This window comes from Mobula birostris, chromosome 22, assembly GCF_030028105.1.
Source record: "Mobula birostris isolate sMobBir1 chromosome 22, sMobBir1.hap1, whole genome shotgun sequence".
Lineage (NCBI taxonomy): Eukaryota > Metazoa > Chordata > Chondrichthyes > Myliobatiformes > Myliobatidae > Mobula > Mobula birostris.
In genome coordinates this window covers 16,376,302-16,394,495 of record NC_092391.1, presented here as the reverse complement: position 1 = coordinate 16,394,495, position 18,194 = coordinate 16,376,302, and the positions used below count along the sequence as shown (strand labels likewise).

The 18,194-nt window shown below is 37.1% G+C and overlaps 1 protein-coding gene across 7 annotated transcripts in view; it reads right to left on the bottom strand.

Annotated features, from left to right (window-relative positions):
* LOC140186182 (rap guanine nucleotide exchange factor 1-like) overlaps positions 1–18,194 on the bottom strand; it is a 177,728-nt gene that overhangs the window by 104,707 nt on the left and 54,827 nt on the right. For all 7 annotated transcript variants that reach the window (XM_072240117.1, XM_072240118.1, XM_072240120.1 and 4 more), the window contains exons 2-4: positions 16,538–16,680; positions 14,610–14,788; positions 4,044–4,191 (exon numbers count right to left, since the gene is read on the bottom strand). In XM_072240117.1, the coding sequence (XP_072096218.1) occupies positions 4,044–4,191; positions 14,610–14,788; positions 16,538–16,680 (470 nt within the window). The remainder of the gene's footprint in view (positions 1–4,043; positions 4,192–14,609; positions 14,789–16,537; positions 16,681–18,194) is intronic.

The window sequence follows — 18,194 nt, the reverse complement described above, 5'->3', positions numbered from 1 at the left end:
TCAAGCACTGTGTGACTGATTACTGACAGAGTAACTTAAGAATATCATGCATACATAAAAATCAAGATTACATCAAGAGAGATGTCCAATATGGGAAACACAGAATCAGTAAAACATTTTCTAAATAGCTGAAGAAACTACAACAGAGAAAGACTTGGAGAGACAAGAGTCTGAGAATGCTGGCATCTGGAGCAATAAAAACCCTCTAGAGACGGATTCCCGACCTTTTTCATGCCAAGGACTAATACCAATAAGCAAAGGGTCCGTGGACCCCAGGTTGTGAACCCCTGCTCCAGAGGAACTCCGGTTGAGCAGCATCTATGGAGGCAAAGCGATGGTCAACATTTCAGGTCAAGATCCTGCATCAGAGCCAAGAGTGCAGGAGGGATAATATCCATTATAAAAAGCTGAGGAGGAACAATAGGTGACAGGTGGAATTAAGTGACGTGGGGAGATAATGGGCAGATGGAGTCAAGTAAGGGGAGCTAACAAATCCGATTATAGGGAGAATCGTGGAATGGGGTGAGGAAAGGGAGTGGGAGGGAGGAAATGGTGAACAAAATGATAAAGAATCTTGGTACACTGATTGGAGTTTGAGACAACAAAACCTAGGAACAGAATTAGTCCATTTGGCCCATCAAGTCCACACCACCATTCTATCATGGCTGATTTATTATCCCTCTCATCATTTTTTTGGAAGGAACAATGGGCTTTGGGTTTTTGACACTATCAATGTTCATAGCATTGGGTTGCAGGCTACCCAAGTGGAAGAAGAGATATTCCTCAAGTTTGTGGTTGGCCTTACTGAGAGAGTCAGAGGTCAGACAGTCAGTGTGGAGTGGGAACTGAAATGACATACAACTGGAAGTTCAATGTGCAAAATAATCATCTGATCTGTGCTTGGTTTTGCCAATGTAAACAACGCCACATCGAGAGCACCAAAAGCAATGGATGAGATTGGAAGTGATGAATCTTTGCCTCATCTGAAGGGCTATTCAAGTCCCTGGACATGTCCAGTGAAAAGATGAAATGTGATTAATGAACCTCATACTCATTTACCGCAGGTCATCTTCATTGGCAAGTGCAAGTCAGAAATGTTCAGCAATTTTCCCCCGCCAAAAAAGCATGTATGACAGTTGCAAAGTTCCACCAGTGAAAGATACCAATTTTTAAATTTGTTCAGCTGTAACAACATGAGAAAGGGGTCTCTGATATACTCCAACCAAGCTCAATGAATCAAACTGAGTTTCAACATTCCTACAGCATGCACAGTTATTGAACTTTGTTTAGCAATTATTACTAGTCATGTCTAAGATACTTTTCATCTTGCGGTATTAAAACAGTCAAATGCAGGACAAAAGCTGTCCTAAATGGAGGGAGGCACATCATTGTAAGGACTATTTTCATATTTCCTGCAAAGGGTGACTGTGCTTAATGGAAAAGCAGCTTCTAAAATATTTGATATTTATCATTCAAACTTTAAACTACAGTCTTCTAAAACTTCCAGCTGTTGAATAGAATCTGAATCTCAAATTGATCTCTATGAAATATTTACAGATAATTCAGTTCCCAAATTTTTATATTTATATCCAAAGGAATAAAGTCATTAGTTACAAGAGCAATACACGCAAAATGCTGGAGGAACTCAACCTGTCAGGCATCATCTATGGCAAGTAATAAAGAGTCACATTTTGGGCTGAGACCCTTTATTGGGACTGGAAAAGAAGGGAAGATGCCAGAATAAGGTGGTGGTGGGAGGGGAAAGAGTACAAGCTGGAAGGTATCAGGTGAAGGGGAAATCTGGGTGAGCACATGGTTGAAGAATGGGAAGAATAGCAGAGATTACAGAGGGGGTTCAGTAAGAAAGGGACAACAAATTTAGTTCCTGCTAACATTCTTTTTAAACTTTGCTATTATTTGTACTTCATTAAAATGTTATTAAAACTCAACTCAGTTGGTTCAGACAACCTGGAATGCTAACTAGCAGAAAGATTTTAAGTATTATAGCATTTGTAAATTCAATCTCTAATTTATGTGGATTTAAACAGTTGCTTGGTTCACTTTGTTAATTAATTAGTTTACAATTTCAAAGCGAACATATTGATCAAGTGGAATTCAACTTACAAAATTGTATGCTGTGGTATGCTGTTGAAACCAAAGCAAAAATGTTGGAAAAACTGAGGTCAGTCAGCATTTGTGGAAAAAGAGAGGTGTAGAATTTCATGTCAAAGCCTCTTTGCCAATATTAGGGAAGAGAGAAAGAATGTTTCAAGCTGCAAAGGCAAATAAATGGCTTTTTATTCTGTGTTTTCACGCGCGTTGTGTGTGGTGGGTTGGGGGTGTGTGAGTAGGGGGGGTTGCAATCTGTGCGGGGGTAGGGGGAGGAGGGTTTGGGGGGTTTTGATGATCGTGTTGCCGTTCTTGTTTTGTGCTGGGGAGGTGGGTTGCTGCGTCTCTTTGAACCGACTTCCATGGTTTTCCTTTGCTTTGTGGCTATCTGGAGAATAATCTCAGAGCTATATACTGTGTACCTACTTTAATAATAAACAAACCCTTGAACCTTTCCTGAAAATGAATTCAATAATAAGTAACCAAAAACAAAAACTACAGATGCTGGCAATCTGAAACAACAAAAAAACAAGTTTAGTTCTTATTAACAATAAGGTGTTAAAACTCAACTCCTAAATTTCTCCTCTACTTTCTGGTGAGATCTCTGTCCATGTCTTTTGTCTTAATCATCCCTTGTTTTCCATTCCCCATCTTGTCTTCAACAAGATTTTAACCGAAGCTGAATATTACCTTCTGTGCAACTTCTATGCGTTTCTTCTATATAAGCACTGACCAAGGATCTTCAATCTGAAATGTTAACTCCATTTCTCTTTGTACAGTGGTTGCTTGATGTGGTGAATTTGTTCTGCGCTATATTGCTCCAAATTTCCAGCATCTGCAAGTTTCAGTTTTGGTTTCCAAGCTATGCATTTCACTGAAGCAATAAAAGTTACAAAATCTTATTATGAACATCAAAAAAAAATTTAGATGCTGGAAATCTGGGGAAAAAAAACAGAAAATGCTGAAAAAATAGTTCAGGCATTCTCTGTATAAAACAAAAGAAATTAAAGTTTCAGATTGAAGAGCATTTGTCAGAACTGTATCTTTTTAGCTAGAAAAAGTGATAAATGAGTAATTTCATTTTATTAATTCTAGGTTAAATAGGAAATCTTAATGTTTAATATTCATAAATTATTAAAATTTAAGTCAATGTTTTTCTCAAAGCCTGTCAAGTTGAAACTGCAAGCTTTCCTATGGATAGGGTTGCCAACTGTCCCGTATTATTCGGGACATACCGTATATTGGGCTAAATTGATTTGTCCTATATGGCACTGCCCTTGTCCCATATTTTCCCTGCTAAGGTAAAGCATTCCCATGAAACCTTTCATGCCAAGATGGTGTAAAGCGAAGAAGCAATTACCCTTTATATGGGAAAAATTTGTGAGCGTACCCAGACCCAAAAAATAACCTACCAAATCATACCAAATAACACATAAAACCTAAAATTAACATATAGTAAAAGCAAGAATGATATGATAAATACACAGCCCATATAAAGTAGAAATAATGTATGTACAGTGTAGTTTCACTGAACAGGATCGCCAAAACCGATTTGTAGGAAAAAAGTCGGCACGTACATGCATGCGCACATCACACATGCGCACACAGGTGCCCACGCAAGGCTTTATGGTCATGGTAGTCTTTCTCGGGGTAAACACAAGTGTCCCGTATTTGACTGCTATTTTTGTCCCTTATTTGGGAGTGAGAAAATTAGCAACCCTACTCATAATTCCACTCATAATTCATACAATAAATTCTCAACATTGCTGCTTTAGGAACTGCCTATCAAATCAAGTATTTCTCCAAAGGCAACTGAAAGCAATCATATATGGAACAAGTGAAGAAATATTCTGGAGAAGACCTTTGATAGAATGAAGATCCAAATAACGGCAGACTTTTACTCCCATTTCTCTATTTATTTTCATTTTACATACCTTCACTCCATCGAGCACCGCTTTAATCATTGCATTCACCATTTCTTTTTCATCTAGATTCACACCTTCTAGCATTACCCGATCAGACCAGCGAATCAGATTGGCCAGGCTTTGATACACCTGATTTAAACAGGATGTGATGGCAGAGCTGAAAAACATTAGAGTACTGTCATTTTTATCATACATTCACAGAAAACAGCAGAAATACATACAATGCCAAATAGCATCTCCTGTGGAATTATACACCCCTTCACATCAGACATGGTCCTGATGAAGCAATGAATTTGAAATACTCACCGTTTTGCCACAGATACTGAATGGCATCTATAAGATTGCCAAACTGCAAACTCATTACCAACAGACACCCATTAAGAAACCTAAACTGAAGATGTTCAGAGAACCAAGTAAATTGCTTTTGAATGCAAAGAAAGTATGAAACATCTGATACGTGCTACAAGTATGTTGAAAATATCCACTTTTAACAGAGAAAACCATTGATGGATCTATTGCGCATTTTCTTCCTTCGGGGTTCAGTTAATCCAGCACTGCCCACATACTGAGCTCCATAAAACTCAATCCTGGGTCAACTGATGACTCCACATGCCTCGTTTAATCATTCATGAATTTTGAACTTCTAAAAAAATTCCTTTACAACTTTACCCCCTCTAAAGAGGAAAATTCTCTCAGCTTTTATGGTACAATTCTACTTTTAAAAAAAGAGCTGACTACAACCTTTTCACTCCAGACAAAATCATCTAACTATTAAAATAGCAGATTCTGAAGGTGCTGGAGATCCAGAGCAATACACACAAAATGCTAGAGGAACTCAAGCAGCACCTACCGTGAGGAATAAACAGTTGACATTTTAGGTTGAGACTCTTCATCAGGAATGATTGGAGGGGGGTGGAGAAGGAATACAAGCTGACAGGTGATAGGTGAAGCCAGGTGACAGGAAGGTGGGTGGGTGTGGGGGGGGGAAGGAGAATGAAGTGAGAAACAGGGAGGTGATGGGTGGAAGAGGTAAAGTACAGAAGAAAAAAATCTGATAAGGAGAGAAGTGTGGACCATGGAAGAGGGAAACCAGAGTGAAGTGATGGGCAGGTAAGAAGGGAAAGGATAAGAAGGGAGACAGAATGGGAAAAAAAGACAAAAGGTGGGTGGGGGCAAAATTAACAGAAATTAGAGAAATTAATATTCATGCCATCAGGTTGGAGGTTTTACTTTACCGCAAAAAGCACAGAATATTCATAATCTTTGAAGTTGCTTTAATACTCTCATTAAGATCATCCTTAATATACCTTCATTTTCTATTTGTTATCAACTATCTATAAACTATATTCATCTACATTTGGCTAAACTATTGTTTCAAATATAATTAATAATTACCAGTTGAAACCCTGTTGGTCTTGCTCATGTCTGGCCCTATGAGATACGACATTAATTGGAAAACCCTGTGTTGCATAACATTGGGCAAAATAAATCAATTGCTTCAGCCCATAAATGCATTATCACTTTGTTCACATTGATTAGTGCCTTGCAACATTTATTCAAATAAGCACCATAGCGGGTGAAAAATTGTAGTATCAAGTACAATCAAGGCAAGTAAACCTGAATAAAACTCACTTATACTGATCCAACAATAGAGGCTTTCACTATTGTAACATGCAACAACAATGTATATTTTTATTTCTCTGTGCCACTTCCAAGAACTCAATTGAGAGCCATTCATAGCCAATTTTCATGTACTAGAGAAGCTTAAATCTGCTCCAGGGGAATCTCATACATTCAAGTGCTGATTCTAATAGTGGAAGGAAAATATTTTAAGACTTTACAACCCAGTCCTCTCTGGATACTTTAAATAATGATTTCACACAGAGAACAGAAAACTTATGTGGGTTCAAAGTTTACAGAAACAAATGCACTTTTTGCATTCGTGTTACTTTTGTACATTTCCAGAACGGGCTTGGTGGGTTAAAACTAGAGATGACAGTTATTTGCCCATTAACAAATGAGTAAACCAAACTTTTCTATTCTCCAAGAATCTGTTTTGAAAAATCTTAGTAGTTTCACAAAATCTATTCACTAAGAGTGAAAAACCCTGATTAATCACACAGCTATTTTGGCAATTCATTCGCTTAGGGTTGAGATTTTATATAGACATTTAAACAAGCAGTACAAAACTGTACAAAATTCAAAAACAATTTCACTCGTTTAAATACAAATAACAATCCAGTATCACTGAATTAAATAGTCCAAAAAAAAACAGTGCAAGTTGAGCAACCATCTTAAAAACTACTTTCAGATAGATCCAAAAAGCCACTGAACTACTTTGACAACAGTAAATGTAAGAAATACAGGAGTCAATCATGCACAAATTCACATAACCAGTAACGTCACTAATATGATCATCTGTTGTTTTTTTTTTTAGCTTTCATCTGAGGAACAAATTTTGGTTCCAACATCAGCAGGAACCATTGTGTTATATTTTACATTCATGAGAACGGCAAGGCCTTGGTTTTATTATGCTCCCAAGAGATAGAATATTTGAGTGCAGAGTCCCTCAATATTGCACAGAAGCATATTCATCTTTCTAGTCTAGGACAGTGGTCCCCAACCACCGGGCCTCAAAGATGTGCTACCGGGCCGCGGGGAAACAATATGATTTGGCGATGTGAAACGATATGAGTCAGCTGCACCTTTCCTCATTCCCTGTCACGCACTGTTGAACTTGAACACCCCCTCACCCACCTCCCCCCCCGGTCTGCCAGTCTGCAAGAATATTGTCAATATTAAACCGGTCCGCGGTGCAAAAAAGTTTGGGGACGCCTGGTCTAGGACATAGAACTTGGAACAGCACAGCATAGATCAGGCCCTTTGGCCCATACTGCCACACTGCCAATGACTCGTAATAAGTTAATCCCTCTTCAAAATTCAAAATACTTTTATTATCAAAGTATGCATACTTTATACAACCTTAAGATATGTCTCCTTACTGGTAGCCACAAAACAAAGAAACACAATAAAACCCATTAAGACAAATTAATTCAAACACCCAATGTGCAGTGACAAAGAAAAATCATCATGAAAACAATATGTAAATAGCATTTAGAACTGAAGTTTACAAAAGTGAGTCACAGACACTAAGCCAAGCATCACTGCATCCAATTCAGAAGCCTGTTAGTTGCAGGCCACAGTCTTTGCCCAGTGCACAGACTAGTAAACATTGCAGAGCAGCAAATGAACCAGCCCGTCCTCACCTCTGGCCCTGACACACGACCCTTTTCAATCTGGCCCAGCGTTTAAAATTGTCCAAACCTCAGGTCGCACTTTGATCTCAGACCAGGGCACAATTTGACCCATACCCTGTCTTTCCAATTCAGCTCAGTGCTTAAATCAATCAAACCTTGAGTGCTTTCCTGCACATTGACCATATTCCCCCCTTCTCTGCATATCTCTGTGTTGATCTAAGCGTCTCTTAAATGCTCCTATATGCCTGTACCACTACCCTGGTAGTGCATTCTAAGCCCCACCATGTGTAAGATAAAACTTGCCTCACACACCTTCCCCTTACCTTAAATACATCCACTCTCGTTTTAGGCATTTCAATCCTGAGGAAAAGAAGCTGGTTGTCTATCTCTGCCTCGCATTTTTTTTTAAATAAACTGTCAAATCTCCCCTCAAGAGAAAACAGCCCCAGCTTATCCAACCTCTCCTCCGCACAAACCAGGCAACATCCAGGTAAACCTCAACTGCATCCTCTCCACTTGCTTCCTATTAAGTGGCCTAACCAGAGTTTTATAAAGTTGTACCCTCTGCCATCAGATTTCTCAACAGTCGATGAACACCATCTTACTATTCCCCTTTCATACCATTTGTTTATTTGTTTATTGTAAATTATATTAATTTTTGTGTTTGTGTTGTACTGCTATTACTAAGTAACACATTTCATGACATACATCAGTGATGATAATAAACCAAATTATGATTCCGATTCCTGGCTCTCAAACTCAATGCCTCAACTAACGAAAGATGAGCATGCCGTACAACTCCTTTACCACCCTATCAACCTGTGTGGCCACTTTTAGGGAGCCCATCACCCCCAAGATCAGAATCAGAATTAATTATCAGTGGCATAGGTCCTGAGATTTGCTATTTTGCAGAAGCAGAAAATTATAATACATAGCATAGTGCAAAAAGAGAGCAAAAAAAATAGTGAGGTGGTGTACATGGGTTTATTGTCCATTCAGAAGTCTGATGGAGGAAAAAAAGTCGTTCTTCAAGTGTTGAGTATGTGCCTTCAGGCTCCTGTACATTCTCCTTAATGGTTGTAATAATCCCTCTATACATCAGTGCTGTTGAGGATCCTGCCATTAACTAAGTACTCTCCCTTTATTTTGGAACTCCCAAAGTGCAGTAGCAGATAAAACCCCCATCTGCCCATATCTGCAACTGACCTCTACACGGCTGTATTCTTTGGCAATCTTCTGTTGTACACCATCACCAATCCTTGTGTCATCTGCAAACTTATTCATCTGCCTTATCACATTTTTGTCCAAATCATCAGCCTGAGTACAGTTTTCTGTGGACCACCACGAGTCAAAGATGTTCACCCAGGACAAGACCCTTCCACCAAAATCCTGACTTGTCAGGGCATGCCAATTTTGGAACTTGTCAGCCAAATCACTGTGAATCTCATGAATCTTCTGTTCGAGCCTACCATGTGGGATCTTGTAAAATGCCTTACAAAAATCTATAAATACAACATTCACCATTCAACCTTCATCTATTACCTTTGTCACTTCCTCAAAAACCTATGAAGCAGATGTGACCTATTCCATACAAAACCATGCTAACTGTCCCTTTAATAGACATGTTTCTCCAAGTGCTGAGAAATCTTAACCCTAAGACAAGAAAATCAGCAGATGCTGGAAATCCAAAGCAACACCCACAAAAAAAAATATGCTGGAGGAATTCAGCAGGTCAGACAGCAACTATAGAAAAAAAAAGTAAACTGTCAGTGTTTTGGACCAAAACATCAACTGTTTATTCTTTTCCATGGATGCTGTCTATCCAGCATCTATGCATCCTCCAGCATTTTGTGTGTTGCTAGCCCCAAGAATCCCTTAATAATGCACCAATCTATAATTTCCAGGATTATCCTTATTTTCCTCTTAAACAAAGAAACAACATTAGCTACCTGCCAGCCCTGTGGCACCACACTAGTGATCAATACCCCTCCCTCAAACTAATGTTGGATCTCTCTTAATAACCTATGGGATATACGATCAGGGGAATTATGCACCTTAATGTTCCAGTTTGGAACTTAAAATCTCAAACCTTCTGGCAGAGGCAGTAATATCAATCACACCATAGCTGGAATCAACTTGCATTAACGTAACACTGAATTAGAAATAAATTTTAAGATACCCTACAAGAAATAAGGTGAAAACCACCACTGCTTTCTATTTATGTCACGCAGTAAAGGACTCAAAGTATCTTTCAGATGCATTTCAGACAAAAACTGACAGCAAGCTAAAGATGTCTTTTGAAAGGAAGATCAATACTTGCCACGTAGAAAAGTTTTGCCCTGCAATGAACTGGGTCTGGGCTAAGCATTCAATTCAGCCCCAAATGCATCTGATAGGAATTTGCAACTCTAGGTTCAAGATTGATGGACTTGAAGTGGAGGGCTTGAGCAGTAACATACAAGCTGGCAGGGATTTATAAGTAAGGTCACATAGGGATTGAAAATCAAGACAATGATCTCATTCAGAGGGAAAAATGCAGCTTTCAACAACAGGTTGCTGCACGCTTGGAATTCACTGCAGGAGAGGACATTTCACAAGCAATAGTATGTGTAAGGTTATCAAGAAAAAGTATATATTAAACCTATTGCAATTGGTATGACTTCCAAATATTTTGAACAGAATTTCAAAAATGAGCAATATTTGTACACAGAACAATTTAGTCTTTCAACGAAGTGGGGTAAAGAGCTCAATTCTGACAGCAAGGGTCATCTTTCTGGGTGTAGCCTAACAGGATTGTCAAGAGTATTAATGGAGTTACAGCCAAAAGCACAAGATTGCAGTAGGATTTGCAAGTAAGAGAAGCACAGAATACATACATACTCCTTGGGAATTTAAACAAGCATTTAGTTGAAACAGAAGGAGAAAATAAGAGTTTACTCAGGATAAATATACATAAATTTAATAGCAACATAATTTTATTACTTTTAATTAAAAAGTAAATTAATATTTAAATTAATAAATAGAGGTATGAGAAAGCAGCTCTAATCAATGAAGTGCACATCTTCAGCTATGTGTGAATCCCGGAACATTATTCTGTTCTGGACAACCACAGCTGCAGGAAGAATTCTCAACAACTGACATCACTGTGGTCTCTCCACAAACATAAATGCATTAAAACTTAAATATTTCAACAGGCAGTCATACACAACTGTACGATACAAAGAAAGAAATGGGCAGAATAAGAGTAGGCAGATAGTTCAAAAGTCAAAGAGCATCATGCTCTCCAATTAGTTCTGCTTTGGTATGTCACCAAAGACTGCTTCAAAATTCTATAGATGTACATGGAGAGCATTTTGACTGGCTGCCTCACAGGTATGGAGGTTCTGATAGAGAGGGTTGCAGACACAGCCAAATGTGCCACTATAGAGGACATCTGTAAGAGGCGGTGACATTCATTACCAAGAATCCTCACTATTTGGGAAAAGCCCTCTTTTCGTTATTACAGGCCTCTTCTCGTTACTAGCCTTATGGAATACACCCAGTCATTTAGTAACAACCTCTTCCCCTACACTATCAGAATTCTGAACACACTATTTATATATTTTGTAAATTCTAGTAACTTACTTTTTTGCTGCAGAACAACAAATGTTACAATATGTAAATCAATAATAAGCCTGATTCTGACTCTGGCCTCTTAAGGCCAACTTCAATTACATCTTTTTCTAATCATTATGAAGATTACCATTACTGAAGTTGGGACGTTTTTAGTATCTTTTACTCTAAAGTTATAAAAAGAAATTGTTTAAAGTTTCTAATACTTCCCATTTAATAATTCCCCATCTGTTTTCTCTGAGGAACAAATATTTATTTACTCAATTGAATGTATTGTATTTATAAAAACTTACTATTTTGCACTTTTTTTTATAGCCTTTGCTCATTTATTTTCTCTTTGACATCCTTTTCTGGCCCAACTTTAATCTTTACAGTATTGCACGATATGCCCTGTCTGGAGGATTGGTACTACTTTCGAATTTCCTTAAGATCCTTTCTGCAGAATTTTTTTTGATGAGAATTATGACATATTTCCTTAAATATAATTTTAAGTTCCTTAAATTTATTCTAAGGTTTACTATATTTATCAAGCCAGTTTCATAGCTTCTGTAATGGAAATTTTATTTTTTTTTACAATTTCTATCCCAGACTTCTCAATCCAAAGCTGAATTGTTATGATTGCTGTATGCCAATAGGTCCTTCTATCACATTGTTCATAAATCCTGTCTTATAACACATGACTAGATCTAAAATAGCCCACTCCCAACTTGTAACCTGTGGAGACAATGGTGAGGACTTCAAAGAGAATGAGCTCCTGGGTGCAGTGGAGACTGGCTGATTGAAAAGGAATGTAGAAATGGAGAGGCACAGCATCGTTTGCAGCACAATTGCTATTTTTCACAGTGATGAGGTCAAGTTCAACAGGAATGTTGATTGTGATGGGAATGAGCCATTAACTGCTGTCTGCATAGATAGTGATAATATAGATGAGAATGAAAGATTCTGAGGAACCTTAACTATTTAAGATCTAAATTAAAAAGTATAAATAACACTGCCAGTATCTTAGTTTAGAATACAGTCCGCAAAAAAAATCTGCTAAGTGGCTGCAAAAGACATGGATCTGCTAAATGGCTGAGCAAAACATTAGCAGATGGTCATCTGCTGCTCACTCTGACAGAGGGAACACAAAAGGAAAGTATTGCTTGAATAGAGAAATAACCACAGAATATTGTAAAGTGAGGAAAATCAGAGCAAGTGTACTACGCTGATTCCTGGGGACTTTGAAGAAAGGTGGAAAAGGCTGAGCCAAAGCTTGGAGTTTAGAGGAAAAAGAAACCGCTTCAGGGGCATTTGACAGGATCATGTTAAAATATATTTCTCCTTGGAGAAGAATCCAGTACTGGAAATGGAGGGTGGGGTGAGGGGAGGGGGAGTGAAAGGAACACAGTTTCAGAATGAGACATCACCAGTTAGAGGGATCATAAAGAACTGTTCTGAGTTTTTTCCATTCATTGTAGTTCTCTACCCTAATGAAGTATATATAGAGGTTATGTCATGAAACATACTCAAGAGATTACACTTTTTAGATAATCTGGGTTTGGAGAAGGTTGAGAGGAGTCTTAAAAGGAATAGACAGGAAGAAGTCAAGGCTAACATCAGATCAGGCAAAATTTTATTGAATAATGCAACAGAAGTCTGTTCTTATTCCTATATCTTATGTTCACATAAAAGAGCCTTGTTGGTCATTATTTTTCTCTGCAAAATAAGCCACACAAAGTTATATCTGCAGAGGTTCTAAACTGATTCAACAAAATACTCAAAAGTGTGTTTACCTATAGCCAGTTATCCAGTCAATAAATGCTCTATGGCTTAGATTGTGAAATGAAAGTTATTAGTTCTGTAAGCATCAGGGAAGTGGTTTAATTTAAAATGTGGAAATATTTTGCTGTTAAAACTAGAAATGACAAATTTGTCTTTCACAGAAAAATTGCTTTCAAATGCATAGAAACACTTCAATTAATTTACCAGTCTTGCTATATAGCATCTCATGTATTTATCTAACACTTCAAATAAGCCAACACCTACGCCCTAACCCAATTTCAAATACTTAAATATAACAGCATAACCCACCATGTACTTGCCAGGTTAACTTCTCACACCAACAAACCAAGGTGTTAATTTGTTACCTATTAGCATGCATAAATATATTTTTATCCACAAGAAATTAGGGAGAATTTCAAACTAAGTGATCAACAGGCAAATTATATTATATAACCTCAAAATAAACATTTTAGCTCAGTTTAGACAGCAACAAGAGAAACAGACATAAAATCTATGGTCTATGGTCTTCAATTGTGTGTTTAAGCTAACATCTGAAAACATTAATTAATTAATAACAGTTTGATTATATCTCGACAACTGAAAATGTAGTCATGTTATAAATAGAAACTTTGCATTCAGACCTGCATTCCAATTGTCTATATTACACGTGACCCCTATTCCAAGAAAGGAAATGTTCACAGATGCAGTGTTGCAGCCCTTTTATCTTTTGGTCTAAACAAAAATGCAGAAGAGTACATCAACTATTAAATGAAGTTTTGCCTTTTGTTTAACTAAGTGACACTGGCTCCTTGTTCTTTTATTGAAAATCATCCAGAAGACCAAAATACAAAATGTCTATCCTAAGAAATGAAAACAAGAATACTGTATTGTGGTCAGTTGCCCTTATCTCTTATTTTAATATTGTGCTAGAATAACCATAATACTCTTTGACAAGCAACATATGCTATCCCATAGCAGAAATCCCCACCTGTCATCTTCTGCACCTTACTATCCTCAGACCAAAGAAAATTAGTACTTTCTCTAACTTGGATTTTACTTACCTGGTCCAATTGTTGAATTAATTTTATTACATGCTGCCAGATCCAAAAAGACCACCTTACATGTGAAGTGTACAACTGAAATTCATTATAATCAAAGTTCATGTCGTAAATGGCAAGAGATCTTAAGATGCTCTTAAACTATACTTAAGTGCAACAGACTTTCATGTATTGATAAACTGCACAGCATCTAAGGAGAAGAATAAAAAATTGATGGTTCAGCCTGAAGTGTCATCTCTTATTCCTCTCCACAGATGCTGCCTGAACTGCTGAGTTCCTCCAACATTTTGTGTGTGTTACTCAGGAAATATTATTGTTGCTTTCCAAAGATTAACAGCTATAAGTGACAAAGAAGTATAATTTTATATTTCAATTTCTTCTCAAACAGAAAGCGTGTCACAATGTAAGGGAGAGAAACTGGTGGGAAACTATCATCTTCAGAAGGTGCAGAATGGAAGCAAGGCCATGATTGTACTGGAACAAGCAAATAATTTGTTTTCTTGTTATACAATTAATCTTTAGTTATATATATTATATTATCTGTTAATAGTAGAACATTAATAGCTTTGTAATACTACAGATACCAACTGGATATTATTTTGATGCTTAACTACTGATAGGAAACTATAATTATGTAGACAATGTTAACCAAAAAAATCTATCATGAAGTGAACACGGGAATTGACAAAGAAAATGTTGATATAGATTTTTCCCATTTAGCACTGTCTCAGAGCACACAGTTGTTACAGCACCCCTCAATCCTCCAGACCAAACACCTCTGTATTTATTTGCTAAGAGATGCTGTCTTGGGAAAATAGCACAAGCCTCTATCCTCCCGTGGCATTCTTGCCCATGGCACAATTCCAGAAGCTATGTTACTCATTTACCTTTGTTGAATGCGTGTGTCCACTTGTACTAATGGCAAGATGGCCTCTAAGACTTTGCTGGCTGATCCAGACAACATCTCCAGTACTTTTTTATCAATTACCATTTTATCAACAATGGTTTTAAAATACCGCAGTGCACTGACTACTTCCTTTTCTTGTTCCTCTAGCCGGTTTAAAGTCTGCAAAAGATAAATTGAAAGAAAATTAGAATTATGAAAGTCAAAAACAGCAGGTCAGTATGAAAGCATCATGGATAAAAAGTGGAAGAACAAGCTACTCATTATTAATTCATTTTAGTTATGGTGTGAAATCAAAATTGATTGAAAACTGTGTGAAGAAATATGTGCAAGTTTATTTTACCCACGTGTAATTAAGGACTGCTAATAATTAATACATTAATTACAGTACCTGGTCATTAACCATTCAGTTTGTATCCAAGGTAATTCTGACAAATAGGAAACATACTTCATCTCTTTCTACAGGTAACCTTTGCAGCCACACTGGAAACTAGTCAGAAGCCAATTTCATGGCAACACTCTAATCTTAACTGCCTTAAAGCCTGACTTGCAACTAACTCAAATTACTCTCATACAAGGTAACTGGATTCACATTCTTTTAGTGAAATTGTACTTAAGCAAGCAAGAATTAACTGCAGCAAAATTCAAGCAGAACATAAACACTAACAACTTGCAAAATAAAAAGAGGGACCCAACTACAAATTGCTGCAGACTAAAAACTTAGCAGGAGTGGTGCCCACCACAACTGCAATTAATAAGTTTACCTTTTCCAAATCCACATGACAGATCCCAGAAAGATTTTCTGGCTGATTATATCTTCTGCTTGATTAACTTACATTTCTATAAGCCACTTATTTGTAAGTCATTAAAATATTATTTCAGGTACATCCACATCTCTTTAGCACTCAAAGACAAATTTTAGTTACAGTGTTATGGAAGAATTATGCTCCTAAAAACTGTCCCTATCACGATTTTCCATAACCTAAACTCCCCCCCACCCAACAATAAATAACAAACAAGTGGAAATGAGTTCCCATGGTAAGTTTTTCTCTCAACAGTAATACCCCCCTTGTGCTCAGTCTATAAGGATTTACAGTATGTAAAAAGAGAAAAGATTATTGTTTTGACAAATCTATATTACATTGTTTGAGAAAGTGTTGCTGTATAAGTATCAATTAAGAGACTACCTTGTCATTTTCAAAAGCAAATCCTTCAAGTGGCCTCTCAGCCTATTTTAACTGGCAGCCTATGATAGTTGTCTTAGATAAATTAAGTTTACTTGTCTATTTTTTTTTTGCTTTCTCCTCTACCCCGCCACCCCCACATAAATTGCATAGGAGCAATTTTTATTCCAATCTCAATTCTTTTGCTAGTGGCTTGTGAATTTAAGTAAGGGTGAATTTCCAGTACTTGGACAACCATTAAAAAGGGCAAACTGTACTCTTCTGCTTGTGTAAGAAATATCAGCACTGGGATTCAAATTCCTTCAAAGCTTTCTAATCACAATCAGTAACACATCAATGGATCTATTTGTTGATTTCCTTGTTATTTTAGCTGAACCTCAGGTCAGTTCTGCCACAATAATCATACACTTTCATAAGAAACATTAACCTGGCAAAGACAATGAATGTAGAAGTCCAGTCTATCAATAATAGGAAATGCCTTGCTGCTGACTAAATAAAATGGCAGTCTCAATGGCAAAGCTTGAATTCGATGAAAAAAGTCAGCACTATATAAAGAAATTACTTAAGTAAAATTTCTGAAAAAGACAAAATCTTGAACCTTGGGTTGTGCGAACAGAATGTGGGGAGCTCATCTCTTCAATACGCGCACCCTGTAACTTAAAATTTAAAAATAGGCATAATTTGTCTTCACCCATCCCTTACAAAAGGCATAAAATGAGAAACTGACCTTATTTGGAGGCTTTTCTGTAGTGGTCTTAACAGTTGTTTCTACTGGTTTTCCCTTTTTTGAGGGAGTTCGTTTTATTTTTGGTGAATGAAATTTGTCTTTTAGCTTCATGGTGAACGAGCTCAGGTGGGAGCGTTGGGAATCTGGAAAAGGAAAAAGGAACACAATGAACAAAAGACAGTTCTCAAACCCCAATCCAATTTTAGAATAAAGATTAAAGGAGGCAAAAAAAATCTACCATTCCATGATAATAAAACACAGGAAATCAATCATTTTCTGGATCTATCTATTCCAGTATAAGCACCTGCGGGAATCAACTTGGTAATTCCCTGCATAACTCAGGAGGAAGCCCAAGATATCCTTTAGTCAAGGCTTGTAAAATGAACAGAAGAGGATTCCACAATGTCCAGTGGTCTAGTATCACTACAGCTGGTGTGTAATGAAGCCAGAAATGTTTGAAAATATCATGTGATTTTCTATTTGCAGACCAATCTTTTCATTTCCGCCTCTAGCTTAGTGTGTAGTATTTAATGGTGTGCAGTTCAATGGTTTAACTCAGCACTTGGTGATTAATCAGAAAAGAAGAGGTTGCCCAGTTTCCATCTCTGGAGGCAGAACTCACATTTCTTTATAGATATTATATCCAATGCAGTGGAAGTACACTGAGAGGCATTACCTCGTCATCCAAACACAACATTAAATTTATTCTGGAGAATAATGAAATGAATTGACCTGGGACTAAGTACCTGTAATTTACCAATCTGTACATTAAAAGATTTTGCAACAGGTTTGTAGGCAATCCAAGGAAGGGTCTACCCATAAAATAAGACAATGTTGTTCTTAAATAGAAGATCATGAACTGGCCACGAAACATCCAAGCAGATTTTAAATAAAATCTAAAAAGATTGATCCACAGCAAATGGTGTCTTAAATGTCAAATCAATAAATGACGGAGTTAACAAAGGAGATAATAAAACTGATTTCAAAATTTAAAACAACTTGTTACTTTGGAAGGTTTTGGAAAAGCCAAAGGACATTTACACACCAGTTGCTTCTCGAACTAATTCAGCAAAAATCTGGTTTATCTTATCCTTCAATTTTCCATTGATTTTGTAGGATTGTCCAGTCTTGGCTGCCTTAAGAGATACGTTTATAGCCATACAAAATAATAATGCAGAAGAGAACAGCACAGAAAACCCTCATACAATTTTATCCAATTTCTCACTCTAAAAAAGGCTAGTTGGCAGTTTTAAAATTCATCTCACTGCAAGCACAGTGGGTTTGCAGCTAACCACAAAGAATAGGTTGCAAGTATAACAAATGTGACTTGGAAAGTTTACACAAGAGAGTATCAATGTTCTATTGGAAAACTCCAGATAGATCCTCTTAACTTATAACCAAGGCTGCAATACTAGCACAGTGCTGTAGGCATGCTAAAATTCCTGAGGTACCATCTTTCCATTTGACCAGAAAACAGATATCCTCCTACTTAATTTCATGAATGTTACGACATCACCTCATAAGGTCTTTCAGTGCAATTGCCAACATGTCCCCAAACATTCATCATAAAGGTCACGTATAGCACAGTTATCATTCATGAACCACCATTTCTCAGAGGCACAGTAAAATTCCAATTACAGCACTTCTCAATTAGCAA